We start from the raw sequence: 12,680 nt of genomic DNA on the forward strand, positions 1-12,680 counted from the left end.
TGGTAAGAAGCTGTGTTGCGATTTCAAAGTCACTTGGTTCAAATCCATCAGCTGCTCTGCGGGAGAAGGATAAGCACTCACTTCCTGTTCGATTTACTGTCTCAGAAAACCCACTGGGGAGTCAGCTATGAGCCAGGCAGTTTGACTCTATGGCAAACAATAACAGGTTGGGTAGTGAGATTCTTTATATTTGATAGCACAAATAACAAGGCGATGGAAAATTCTTATGTGTAAGTCTTTGGCAGATTTCTGATTATTTTCTTTAGGAGGTTGGAGAGTTGTTAAGTTAAAGTGAAAATTTTTTTGAGACTCAATCTGTATTGCTCATTGTCTTCCTAAGAAAGTATCATATATACCATGTTACGTCCTCACCTGCTGAAAATGTGAACATCTGTTGCTGCCTGGCCTTACTTCCTGTCATCTCCCACAGCAGACAGTATCTGTACCCCTTAAAATTTACCACTTTGTGATGTTGGTTTTCTTTGCAGAACACTCTATGGCGTCTACACCAAGTAATTAAAAAAAAACTTATTTCAAGGGGAAAAAAAGTCTATTGAATAAAAGTCTCAGTAATCTCCTAAATAAAAATCAGACTTTGAAAACTCTGTGAAGCACGTTTCTACTCGGACACATACAAGATTGCCATGAGTTAGAAATACTACTTCGTTTTTACATGTGAAAAAATTGAGGCATGAAAACAAAAAGGAATAAGGCTGTTTTCCTGCACTTTATGAACTTCATAGCAGAGGAGAGAGGTGTATGTCTAAGTTATTAGCTCAATATCAGCATTATGTCGAGGAATGGGTAAGAAATAACATGATGGAAGAAGGCAGCATTCAGGAAAGTCTTAAAGAAAGCAGGCTTGAAAGATAACTAGGATTTGTCAGGTATTTAAAGGGAGAAAGCAATTGAGACAAATATGTATGACGGTGTGATTGGTTAGCGGGCGGCAGCCTTTCCAGATGTTCCTCATGCTCCCAGGATGGAGGACACTTCACATGGGACCCTGGTCCTCACATCATGAACTTGATCAGTATGTTATCTAGTGAAAACTGTAAGGATTCAAGATGATTAGAAAATGATATGTGATTGGATGTGTATAATAGGCAAATCCCAAAAGATATGATGCAAGACATTTAAAGGAATATTTGAACATTTTGTGGAAATAGTTTTTGGTAAGGATACAAAGAAATGGTGTATTTTATGTTTACTGTAGTATTAGGAACAGACACCTTCTCCAGAGAGATGACAGAAGGGTTATTTTCTTCAGGAACCAAGGGTGGTTGGAATATATGGAGAGGGTGTATTGAAAAATGGTAAATAAATTAAGAATTGTGGTTGATGCAGTATCAGTCAACCTAAGCAACCTTAAATGCAAAGATCATGACCAATCAAATGAACTAATATAGAAGCTAGACTGTTCTGAGAAGGATCTGTTTGGTACTAACCTAGATGGCCAATGAAAAAGGAGACCTTCAGTGAGATGGGTTGGCTTGGCGATGGCAACAGCCAAGATGATGCCGTGTAGGGATAAGTTTTTGCCTGCTATTTAGAGAGTCAACTATGAGTGGTCGCTGGCTTGATGGCATTAAATAACAGACTTAAAAACCTTGACCATGAAGACATCAAATTATCATTAAATGTGTATATCCTTTAATATAAAAACTTATCTGCAAGTTACTTTTCTTCACACTAAAAAATAATTTGGAATAGTTTTAATTTTAACTATAAATATATTCACTACATGTCTAAAAACTAAAGTTTAGGGAAAAAAATGTCTGGCAATAACAATAACTTACTAACTCACTAACTGAGATCTAAAGATTTTATTAAATTATGTGTGTGTGTGTATATAAAATTTTTTTTCAGGTCTTTCATTCATAGGTTCACCATGAGTCATCTATGACTTGACAGCACTTAACAACAACACATACACACACAAGTATATATATGTACATGGATGTGTGTGCATATCTATGTATATAGATCTAGATATATATATGGATGTGCATATATATATATAGTATATGGATGTATATATGTATATCTATGTATATGGATGTGTATATATGTATATGAATATGTGTGTGTGTGTGTATATATATATATATATATATATACACATACTTGGATTTGTGTGTATACATACACACTTTGGAAGCAGGAGTGGCATCCATTTCCTAAACAACATGCCTCTGGAAACTCTATGAACTTTGATAAATGTCAATAGTTATAGAAAGGCTTCAGGTCTTTTGTTCATAGGGTTGCTATGAGTCATGCTTCACTGACTTGAAGGCAATCAACAACAATTATGTGTGTGTGTGTGTGTGTGTATGTATTATATATGTGTGTGTGTGTGTATACATATATACTGTTAACCTAAAGATTGGTGGTTTGAATTAGAATAGCAGGGCCATGAAAAGTAGGTCTGGTGATCTGCCTCTGTAAAGATTACAGTTCAGGAGACCTGTGGTGCAACTTGTTGTATAGGGAGGCCTTGAGCTGACTTCAGCACTACAACAGTGAGTTACGGGGGTTTTGGTTAATTGTTTGATTTAAATAACGGATGTTGTTGTTGTGTGCCATCAAGTAAAGACTGACTCATAGCTGATTCTCCAACAGGTTTTCAGAGGTAGTAAATCACAAGGGAAGAGGTTGTTCATCCTTCTCCTGTGGAACAGTTGGTGAATTCGAACTGCATGCCTTTGGGATTCTTAGCAATAAGGTCGTTGCCGATAGAATGGAGTATAAGACAATAAAGTATGGTAGAGGCCCATTTGATGGACAGGAAAAGATGTACATTAGAGAGAAAATATCTACGTGCATCAACTCGATTCATTTTCATCAACATGAACTGACTCATTGCTGTACCTCTTTTGGGTTTCTGAGGCTGCAACTGCACCAGAGGAGGTTGCACACCTTTCTTCTGCAGAGCTGCTGGTGGATTTGAAAATATCAGAGAAGTATTGTCTCTGTGTTAGAAGTGCAACTCCCTAATGGCTACATCACTAGATTTCTCTGGGTAGTTGATAAAAATTTTGCTCCTGAGAAAAATAAACTTGAAAATATATTAGCCAAAAAGTTCACCCTGATTGTTTATTGATGTTGTTGTTGTTGTTAAGTGCCATCAAGTCACAGGCGACTCATAGCAACCCTATGAAGGAGAGTCCTCAATGCTTGGGTGCCTTTCATCCACTCTCCAGGTTCATAGGGTTTCCGGAGGCAAGCTATTATGGAAGTGGATGCCACTCCTCCTTTCAGCCTTGTTTTAATCGGGGAGCTACACCCCACTCTCTGTCCTCATTGGGTAGCCAACCATTAACTCATTTGACACACCAGTGTCACAGTGTTCAGCCTCACAGCAACCACAGGTGACTGTGATATGGCAACTTGTACACCAGGGCTATACGACCTAGAGGAATGTCTGAACAAAAACAATGAAAGACAGACCTGAGGGCCGTGGATTAAAAGTCACCCACCTTTGGCTTGGTAGCATCGCCTTCTCTCCCCTCTTCCCCTTTTGGCCTTGAAGGCCCCTGCTGCCTTAAACCCTAGGCCAAACCTGGCTTGCCTGGCGCCTAAGAAAAAGAAACTTAAAAATATATTAGCCAAAAAGTTCACCCTGGTTGTGTATTGATAGTGAACTTAAATTCTTGGTTCTGTATTTCTGTGTTTACTAATTCTTTTCAGAATTAAACATTTATGATTGTTTCATAGCAATTAAAGAGATTTTTGTTGCTGTTAAGTTCTGCCAAAACCGTTAAGTTTAGAAGGTGTGTAGTAAAGTCTAATCTTGACTGATAGAATAACCTAAAATCATATTTGTGATTTACTTCAATGTACCTCAAGTTGTGTTAAAATGTGGTAGAAATGAAAACTGTATCTAGACTGTGGATGCTTAAGTGTTATATACAAGAAGGAAAACCCCCCAAAGATCATTAATAAGAGAAGTCATCTTTTTAACCCTATATTGTGACAGTAGAGGAACTGAGAGCCATCTGGAAAGAAAGATAGATTTCTGGTGCCAGTTTTTATAATCATAATGGAATTGAGTTCCTAAGAAGATTATTACCAGGTGGGATGGAAAGAGATCTTTCTCAGCAAGCCAGCCTTAATGTACCCAGTGTGCCTCTTGACTGAGTAATTCCACTTCCAGAAGTTCTTCTCTCAATAAGCCCACTTGCACACAAAAGAATCTGTCCCGTGGCATTTTTTTGACTGTTTGAAATTTTTTTTAAAAATTATTATAATGTCCATCTCAGAGAAATGGTTGTTGTTATTAAGTATCATTGAGCCCACTTGACTCATAGTGACTACAGCCAAATGAACCTTGCCCTATCCTGTGTCATCCTTGTGATGACCTCTGATATGCTCAAGCCCATTGTCAACATCACTGTATCAGTCCACCTTGTTAGAGGTCTTCCTCTCTTTCACTGACCTTCCACATTTTCCAGTGTGATGTTCTTTTCTAAGGATTGGCCCCTCCCAACAATCTGCCCAAAGTGTGTGAGACGAAATTTCACCATTCTTTCCTGTAAAGGGGTACCATGGCTATACTTCCTAACAGACAGACTTGGTTCTTCTCTTGGAAGTCCACTGAATATTTAGTATTCTTCTCCAAGACAACAATTCAAAGGCCTCAATCCCTCCATAATCCTTTTTTTCAACTTTCAGACACATAAGAAGCAATTGAAAATATTAATTATTGTATCAAGTACACCTTAGTAATTAAATTGACATTCTTGTTCTTTAGCACTTTAGAGAGATCCTTCACAGCAAATTTTATCATGAAGTCACTGTGAATAACTACTTACCATGGTAAAATCCTCCAAACACATTTTTTTTCTAAAAAAAAAAGCTAATTAATGCACGTCCATTTGAGGAAAAAATTATTATGAAGGACTTTAGACATTAGTTTCACCTTTTACTTAGATTTTTAGATATATTTAGCAAGCACTTGTGTTTTTGAAAAAAATTTAAAAATAAAATAGTGTTAAGAACATAGGCAGTGGCAGGCAAAATCTGAAGTTTCCAGAACATTCAATAATTTTTATGCTATATAATTCTCATAAGCATTCAGTAAGTTTATATTTTTATTGGATAGATTTAGTACCTTAATAACTTAATTGTTTTAGCCAAAGTGTTATATCCTTAGCTTTAAAGAAAAGAAAAGAAAAAGGAATTTCTTTCATTATGAAGAAATGGAACAATTTTAGTTCTGGGAAAAAGATAAATGGGAATCATATTACAGTCATGTTTGCTTTTGTTTCTAGAACCTGAATGCTCCTTTGTTGTCTGGGGACTTATAGCCTTCTTAGCCTTGGCACTCATTATATCTCTGATCTTCAATATCTCTCATTATGTAGAAAAGAAGCGACAAGGTAAGTCATCCTAACAAATCATCTGCTCAAAATGAAATGTGTGGCACCACTGTAAAAACCTTTAAAAGAATTACGAACTGTTGTCACTCAATAGGGTATTTTTATTTGTGGAAAATTAATTTAATAAATGCTTCATCCTAAAAGCTTTATTGAATTAAAATGACAATCATATTTACAATATTTGCAAACACCAAAACTGCATTTTATCAATTAGTGGTCCTTCATTTATGTTTTTGTTGTTGTTGTTGTTGTAGTTGTTAATGTGCCATCAAATAGCTGGAGACTAATAAAGACCCTATACACAATAGCCCTGAAAACTGCTCTACCCTGTGCTGATCTTATTGTCTTTGACACACTTGCCCTCATTACCCCAGTCACTGAATCAATCCATCTCATCCAGGGTCTTCCTCTCTTGCAATGTCCCTTTGCCTTTCCAACAGTGATGTCCCCCTCCAAGGACTGGTCTCGCCTGGCAACATGCCCAAATTATGTCAGACGAAGCCTCAGAATCTTTGCCTTCAAGGAGCAGCCTGAGTTCACCCTCTCCAGGACAAACCTGTTTGTTCTCCTGGCAGACCAATACACTTCTTCAGCACCACAGTCCAAAAGCATCAAGTCTCTTTCTGTCATACCTAGTATTGTCTAGCTTTCTGATGCATAGCAAGTAATTGTGAAGACTATGGCCTGAATCAAAGTGCATCTTAGTCTCCAGAATGATATTGTTGCTCATCAGTATTCTGGAGAAGTCCCTGACAGTAGATTTTCCTGGTGCCATTTATCTTTTGATTTCCTGGCTGCTAGTACCAAGAGTGTTGATGATGGAGCCAAGAAAACTAAAGCTGTTAACAATCTCAATCTCTTCACCATCTATAATAATGCTGCCAATTGGCCCAGAGGTGAGAATCTTTGTTTTCTTGATATTGAGCTCCAATCCATATTGCTGCAGTCCTTGACCTTCTTCAGCAAGTGCTTCAGGTCCTCCTTAGTTTCAGCAAGCAGGGTTGTGTCTTATACATAGCAAAAATTGTTCATGAGTCCTCCTCCAATATTAATCCCACATTCCTCATAGAGACCAGTCTCCTGAGTGATCTGTTCTGCATATTGATTGAAAAGGTATGAAGATAGAACATATCCCTGGCATACTCTCTTCCCATTTTGAACCATGCAGTGTTTCCTTGCTCTGTTCTGAAGACTCCTTCCTGGTCCAAGCATAAGCTTCACATAAGCATAATTAAGTGGTCTGGGATTCCCATTCTTCTCAGAGTTAGTCACAATTTGTTGTAATCTCAGCCAATGAAACACAAATAAACATCCCTCTGGTACTCTCTGCTTTCAGCCAAGATCCATCTAACAGTAGCTATAATATCCCTAGGACCACGGCCTCTTCTAAACCCAGCCTGCCCATCTGGCAGTTCTCTGTTGATGTGCTGTTCCAGTCATTTTTTGGATACTTTTCAGCAGAGTCTTATTTACATGTGATATTAATGATATTTTTTTATAATTTTGGCACTCTCCTGTCATCTTGCTTTGAAATGGGAACAAATATACATCTCTTCCAGTCAGTCTTGTCTTCCAGGTTTCATGGCATGACTTGACGAGTACATCCACTTATGTTTAGAGTATGAAACTGAGAGGAAGAATATTGACTTAAACAGATATTTTCCCTCCTCCATTTTAATAATCTATGGTGTCAAGGCTAACACCTGCAACATTTTAGAGAACAAGGCGGGGAGGAGGGGCAGGACATGGGGAGAGGGAATGTGTGCAGGAGGCCAGGAGGCAGTGACTCAGCTAACCTCTGCATAACACAGGTAGGACTATGTTTCCCAGAAGCCCATGGAACAAGAACAACGTTATATACTAAACCTACAGGATATATCACCCTCCCCTGGGAAACTATTCCATTGTGACTACAGTGTACTACAATGGAGGTGAAGAGGCCCTAACCCACAAGAAGTCAATTCTGGAGCAGAAGCTCAAGGCAAAGAACTTTTCCTCAGAACCAATTAAGATAGGAAGCCTTTCTTGATACTAGTACTAGTGTTTGGGCTTACAGACTCCTAGACTCAAGAGATAGTGCCCACAGCAGAAGAAACTGGCAGCATCTTGAGGTGTTCAGAATCACAGAAGCCCAGAACACTTGAGATATAAGCCATCATAAAGAGATGGATAGGGGAGATAAGTGTTGAATGGAGTTGGTGGGAGTAGGAGGGAATACTGGTGGAGCAGAGAAAGGGGTGGGTCAAGATACACATATCAAGGGAGGGGACAACTGAAACTATTGGTTATTTCTACAACTGGGAAGTATCTTTCATCTGCTCTTTTCCATGAAATGCTTGTATGTCAGATAATGTTGAGCATTCAAATTAAGACAAACTAGGAAGAAGGATTTGCCATCCACTTTTGAAATGGGCCTTTGATCTTCTGTACCAGTCAAATCCAATTTGACAGTACACACACAGAAATAGGCCTTTGAAAAATCCAATATATAATAGAGCACACTTAGACTAGCAGATACGGCAATTGAGGCTGAGCCCTCAGGTATGGAAACATAAAGGAGGAAGAATGTTGTAAGCTGACACTAGTGATTGGAATATGGAATGTGAGAACCAAGAATTTAGGAAAATTGGATATTGTTAAGACAGAAATGGAACACATAAACATTGACATACTAGGTATTGGCGAAATGAGATGGACTGGCATGAGACATTTTTAGTCAGACTGGAGATGAAAAGTTAAGGAAAAATGGGGCTATTTTCAGAGTTAAAGAAGTAATTTCTAGATCCATCTTGACATAAAATATTGTGAGTGACAGGATAATATCCATACGCATACAAGGAAGTCCAGTGAAAACCACCATCATTCAAATATTTGCACCAACAACCAGAGCCAAAGAAGAGGAAATAGAACATTTCTACCAATTTTTACAGTCAGAGAATGATCGAACACACACTCAAGATGTATTAATAACAATGGGTGACGGGAATGCAAAGGTTGGGAAAAGAGCAAAAGGATCAGTAGTTGGAAAACATGGACGCAGTGACAGAAATGAAGCTGGAGATAGAATGATAGAATTTTGAACAAACAACGACTTATTTATTGCAAATACATTTTATAAGAAACATAAATACAAGGTATACACCTGGATTAGACCTGATACTATGCATGGTAATCAGATTGATTACATCTGTGAAAAGAATGACTGGAGAAGCTCAGTATCAGCTGTGAGAACTAGGTCAGGTGCTTCTTGTTGAACAGACCACCAACTACTCACATGCAAGTTCAAACTGAAGCTGAGGAAAATGAAATCAAATCCACAACAACCAAAATTGGTACTTGAGTCTATCCCACCTGAATTTCAAAACCATCTCAGGAACAGGTTTGAGGCCTTGAACACTAATGAACAAAATCTAGATGAACTGTGGGAGGATACCAAGAATATAATTCAGGAAGAATGCAAAAGGTTATTGCAAAGACAGAGGAGGAAGACAAGACAAAGATGAATGTCAGAACAAACTCAGAATATTGCACTAAAGTGCCGAGAAGCTAAAGCAAAGGGAAGAAATAAAGATATTAAGGAGCTGAACAGATATCAAAGGGCAGTGTGGAAAGACAAAGTATTACAACGAAATGTGCAAAAAGCTGGAGTCAGAAAGTCAAAGGGGCTGAACTCGCTCATCATTTCTTAAGCTCAAGAAGCTGAAGAAAAATTCAAGCCTTGAACTGAAATACTTAAGAATGCTTTGGGAAGAATATTAAATGATCCATGAAGCACTAAAAGAAGATGGAAAGAGTATACAGAGTCAATGTAGCAAAAGAAATCAGCGGACACAGAAGAATTTCATGAAACAACATATGATCAAAAGCCTGGGGTGAAGAAGAAAGATGTTCAAGCTTCTCTGAAAGAATTGGTAAAAAGCAAGGGTGCAGGAATTGATGGCATGCCAATTGACATGTTTCAACAAACAGACGCTGCCCTGGATATGTTCACCAAATTGCGCCTAGAAATCTGGAGGACAGCCACCTGGCCAACTAATGGAAGAGATCTATTTTTGTCCACATCCAAGAGAAAGGTGACCCGACACAGTGCAGAAATTATTGAACAATATCATTGATATCACATGCTTGCAAGATTCTGCTTAAGATTATCCAAAAATGACTGTAATAGCATATCAACAGAGTGAAAATTTTTTTAAATTTTATTTTGTTATTTTTGTGTGAGTGTACCATCAAATCAGATCTGACTGGTACAGGAGGAGATTTTCCTTCCTTCCCCAGCAGAGCATCTGGTGGATTCAAACCATGCACCTCTGGGATTGTAGTTGCAGCTCCTTACCACTAGGCCACCAGAGCTCCCCTCAGAGTGAAACTTATAATTCCTTGTTTTGTGCCATCAGTAGTGGCCGTTCACGCAAGGGGAAAGAATGTAGGAACTAAGATGGATGAACAAAGTCCTTGTGAAATAAGTCTAGCAGGATAGACTTAATGTAAAATGACTGGAACAGCACATCAATAGGGAACTGCTTTGTAGCTAATGTTAGATGGATCTTGGCTGAAAGCAGGGAGTACCAGAGGAATGTCTGTCTGTGTTTCATTGATTATGGAAAGGCTTTTGACTGTGTGGATCACAACAAACTGCGGCTGACTCTGAGAAGAATGGGAATCCCAGAGCACTTGATTGTGTTAATGCGAAACCTATTCTTGGACAAGGTGGCACTTATCAGAACAAAGCAGGGAAACACTGCATGGTTCAAAATTGGGAAGGGTGTATGCCAGGGATGTGTCCTATCTCCGTACCTTTTCAACCTATGTGCAGAAGAGATTATCCCTGAGGCTGGGCTGTATGAGGAGAAAGGTGGCATCAGGATTGGTAGAAGATTCATCAACAATCTGCATTATGCAGATGACACAACCCTGCTTGCTGAAACTGAGAAGGACCTGAAACACTTGCTGCAGAGAGTCAAGGACTGCAGCCTTCAATATGGATTGAGACTCAATATCAAGAAGACAAAGATTCTCACCACTGGGCTGATTGGCAGCATCATAATATAGATGGTGAAGAGATTGAGATTGAGCTTTAGTTTACTTGGCTCCACAGTCAACACTCTTGGTACCAGCAGCAAGGAAATAAAAAGAATTGTACTGGGGAAAGCCTGCTGTCAGAGACTTCACCAAAGTACTGAAGAACAATGATGTCATTCTGGAGACTAAGGTGCCCTTTTACCAGGATATTGTCTTTGAAATTTCTTGCTACACATCAGAAAGCTGGAAAATTACTAGGAATGATAGAAGGAGAATTGATGCCTTTGAACTGTGGTGCTAGAGAGGAGTGTTAAATATACCATGAGCTACTTAGGAGAACAAACAGGTTTGTCCTAGAGAAGGTGAGACCAGGTTGCTCCTTGGAGGCAATGATTCTGAAGCTTTGTCTGACATATTTTGGACATGTTGCAAGGTGGGACCTATCCTTGGAGAGAGATATGTCATGCTTGGGAGGATAGAGGGACAGTGCAAGTGAGGAAAACCCTCTGAGGTAGATTGACTCAATGAGTGGGGTAATAAGGTTAAATGTACCAGAGACAATAAGATTGGCAAAAGATAGAGCAGGGTTTAAGGCTGTTTGGGTCGCTATGAGTCACAGGTGATTCGATGGCACATAACAACAACAACAACATGGGTTTTGTGTTTTATTCTGAAGTAGTCATAAAGATTCTATGTGATACATCATGGAAAATGAAAGCAAACTTTTTAAAGATTTTTCTGAAGTAAACTCAGTCTTCTCTGGTTATGAATCAGGGCTGGGTTGGATTAAGAAGCAGATTGGAATAGCACTAGATGGAACTATGAGATTTGTATTCAAACAGATCAAGAGAATCTGCTATTGTAAACTATCCCTCCCTAGGAGGCAAGGTGGTGGTTTCAATCATTTATATTTTCATCTGAGCATGCTATGGTTGGTATTACCTTTTTATGCTACCGTTAATGCATATAAGTAAAGTATGTCGATGAGAGAATGAAAGTTACAATATTTCTGAGCGATATTTTAGTATAGAACTATCAAAGGCAGAGCATTTGTGGTAATGAAGGATTGGAGAAGAAAAGGCAAATGTATTTTTTTGTTTTTATCAGATGAAACAAAATAAAGCTAAGTTAATTCATCGTGAACTAAAAAAATAGCAATAAGCTAATTTGGAACAATGGGCATATTCCAAGGATTGTCCTTATTCTTCTTGGGAATGTTTTCTCAAAGAGTGATAATGCTAATAAGAAATAAGAAGGAGGCATTATTGCTATGCAGGCACAAAAAAGTGTATGAATTTCTGGAGAATGAAGTGGCACAGGTGAGGTCACACAATTCTACAAAAGCAGAACCAACGATAAATGCCTCAGTTTTTCTCAGTACAAAATTATTTCTATTACCATGTGCCACTATTATATTGTTGACTAAACATCCCTAGCCAGAAACACAGATCTTTAGGGTCTTTATGATTCCAATTCTATGCCTTTAGAAACATTCCAGTCAAGTAACACTTCTTTGCTTACCATAATTTCAGTTATTATTTTTCAAATCAGTTATTTTTAAATGCCTAAGTTAAGCAAACTTTATAAACCAGATGTATAAATGTCCCAACATCAAGCATAAAGTTGTCTTCATTTATAGAAAGAAAATGGAACTAAGGGAATTTCTTTATGAAATAGCTAATAATTAATATGATGAAGTATAATATAATAATTTGTATTATAGTATATAGTTTATAATTAATATTATGAACTTCTACATTAATTTAATGTGGATTAAAAAGAGGTGAATTGAAATTTATAGAGGTAGAATAAGTTAAGGTAGAAACCAAGATAAAAAGCAATCTTCTCCCACTAATTCCAGTGGTAATCTTTTCAAGACTTTAGTGAGTTGACATGTTTAACTAGAGCCGAACTATCAATCATATTACATCTAAAAAATGTGTCCTAAATTCTTCAAACCTAAATAGTCATTTCTCCCCTGTCCTGTGATTGCAGTGGAAATGATTTCTAGAACCAATTTCTATCAGCATATTCAAGATGTGAGCTTATCTAATTTTTGTGATGCATTACTTCTGACAGGAACCCTGATGATGAAGTGGTTAAAGAGTGATGTGGCAGCCCACTGCCAAACCAGTCTACAAAACTTTCATGAGATAATTCTCTCCTCTGTGTGTGTGTGTGTGTGTGTGTGTGTGTGTGTGTTAGGATTTAATTAGCCATAACCACAGCATCTATGTTGTTGTTGTTATGTGCCGTCGAGTCACTTGCGACTCATAG

At 38.0% G+C, this 12,680-nt stretch overlaps 1 protein-coding gene across 1 annotated transcript in view; it reads left to right on the plus strand.

Annotated features, from left to right (window-relative positions):
* Positions 1–12,680, plus strand: part of LOC102862196 (T-cell receptor-associated transmembrane adapter 1-like) — a 95,272-nt gene that overhangs the window by 19,695 nt on the left and 62,897 nt on the right. The window contains exon 2 of the mRNA XM_006895350.1: positions 5,274–5,381. Within this exon, the coding sequence (XP_006895412.1) occupies positions 5,274–5,381 (108 nt within the window). The remainder of the gene's footprint in view (positions 1–5,273; positions 5,382–12,680) is intronic.

Source organism: Elephantulus edwardii, unplaced genomic scaffold (assembly GCF_000299155.1).
Source record: "Elephantulus edwardii isolate Elephantulus edwardi_28Jun2011 unplaced genomic scaffold, EleEdw1.0 scaffold00165, whole genome shotgun sequence".
NCBI classification, from domain to species: Eukaryota; Metazoa; Chordata; class Mammalia; order Macroscelidea; family Macroscelididae; genus Elephantulus; species Elephantulus edwardii.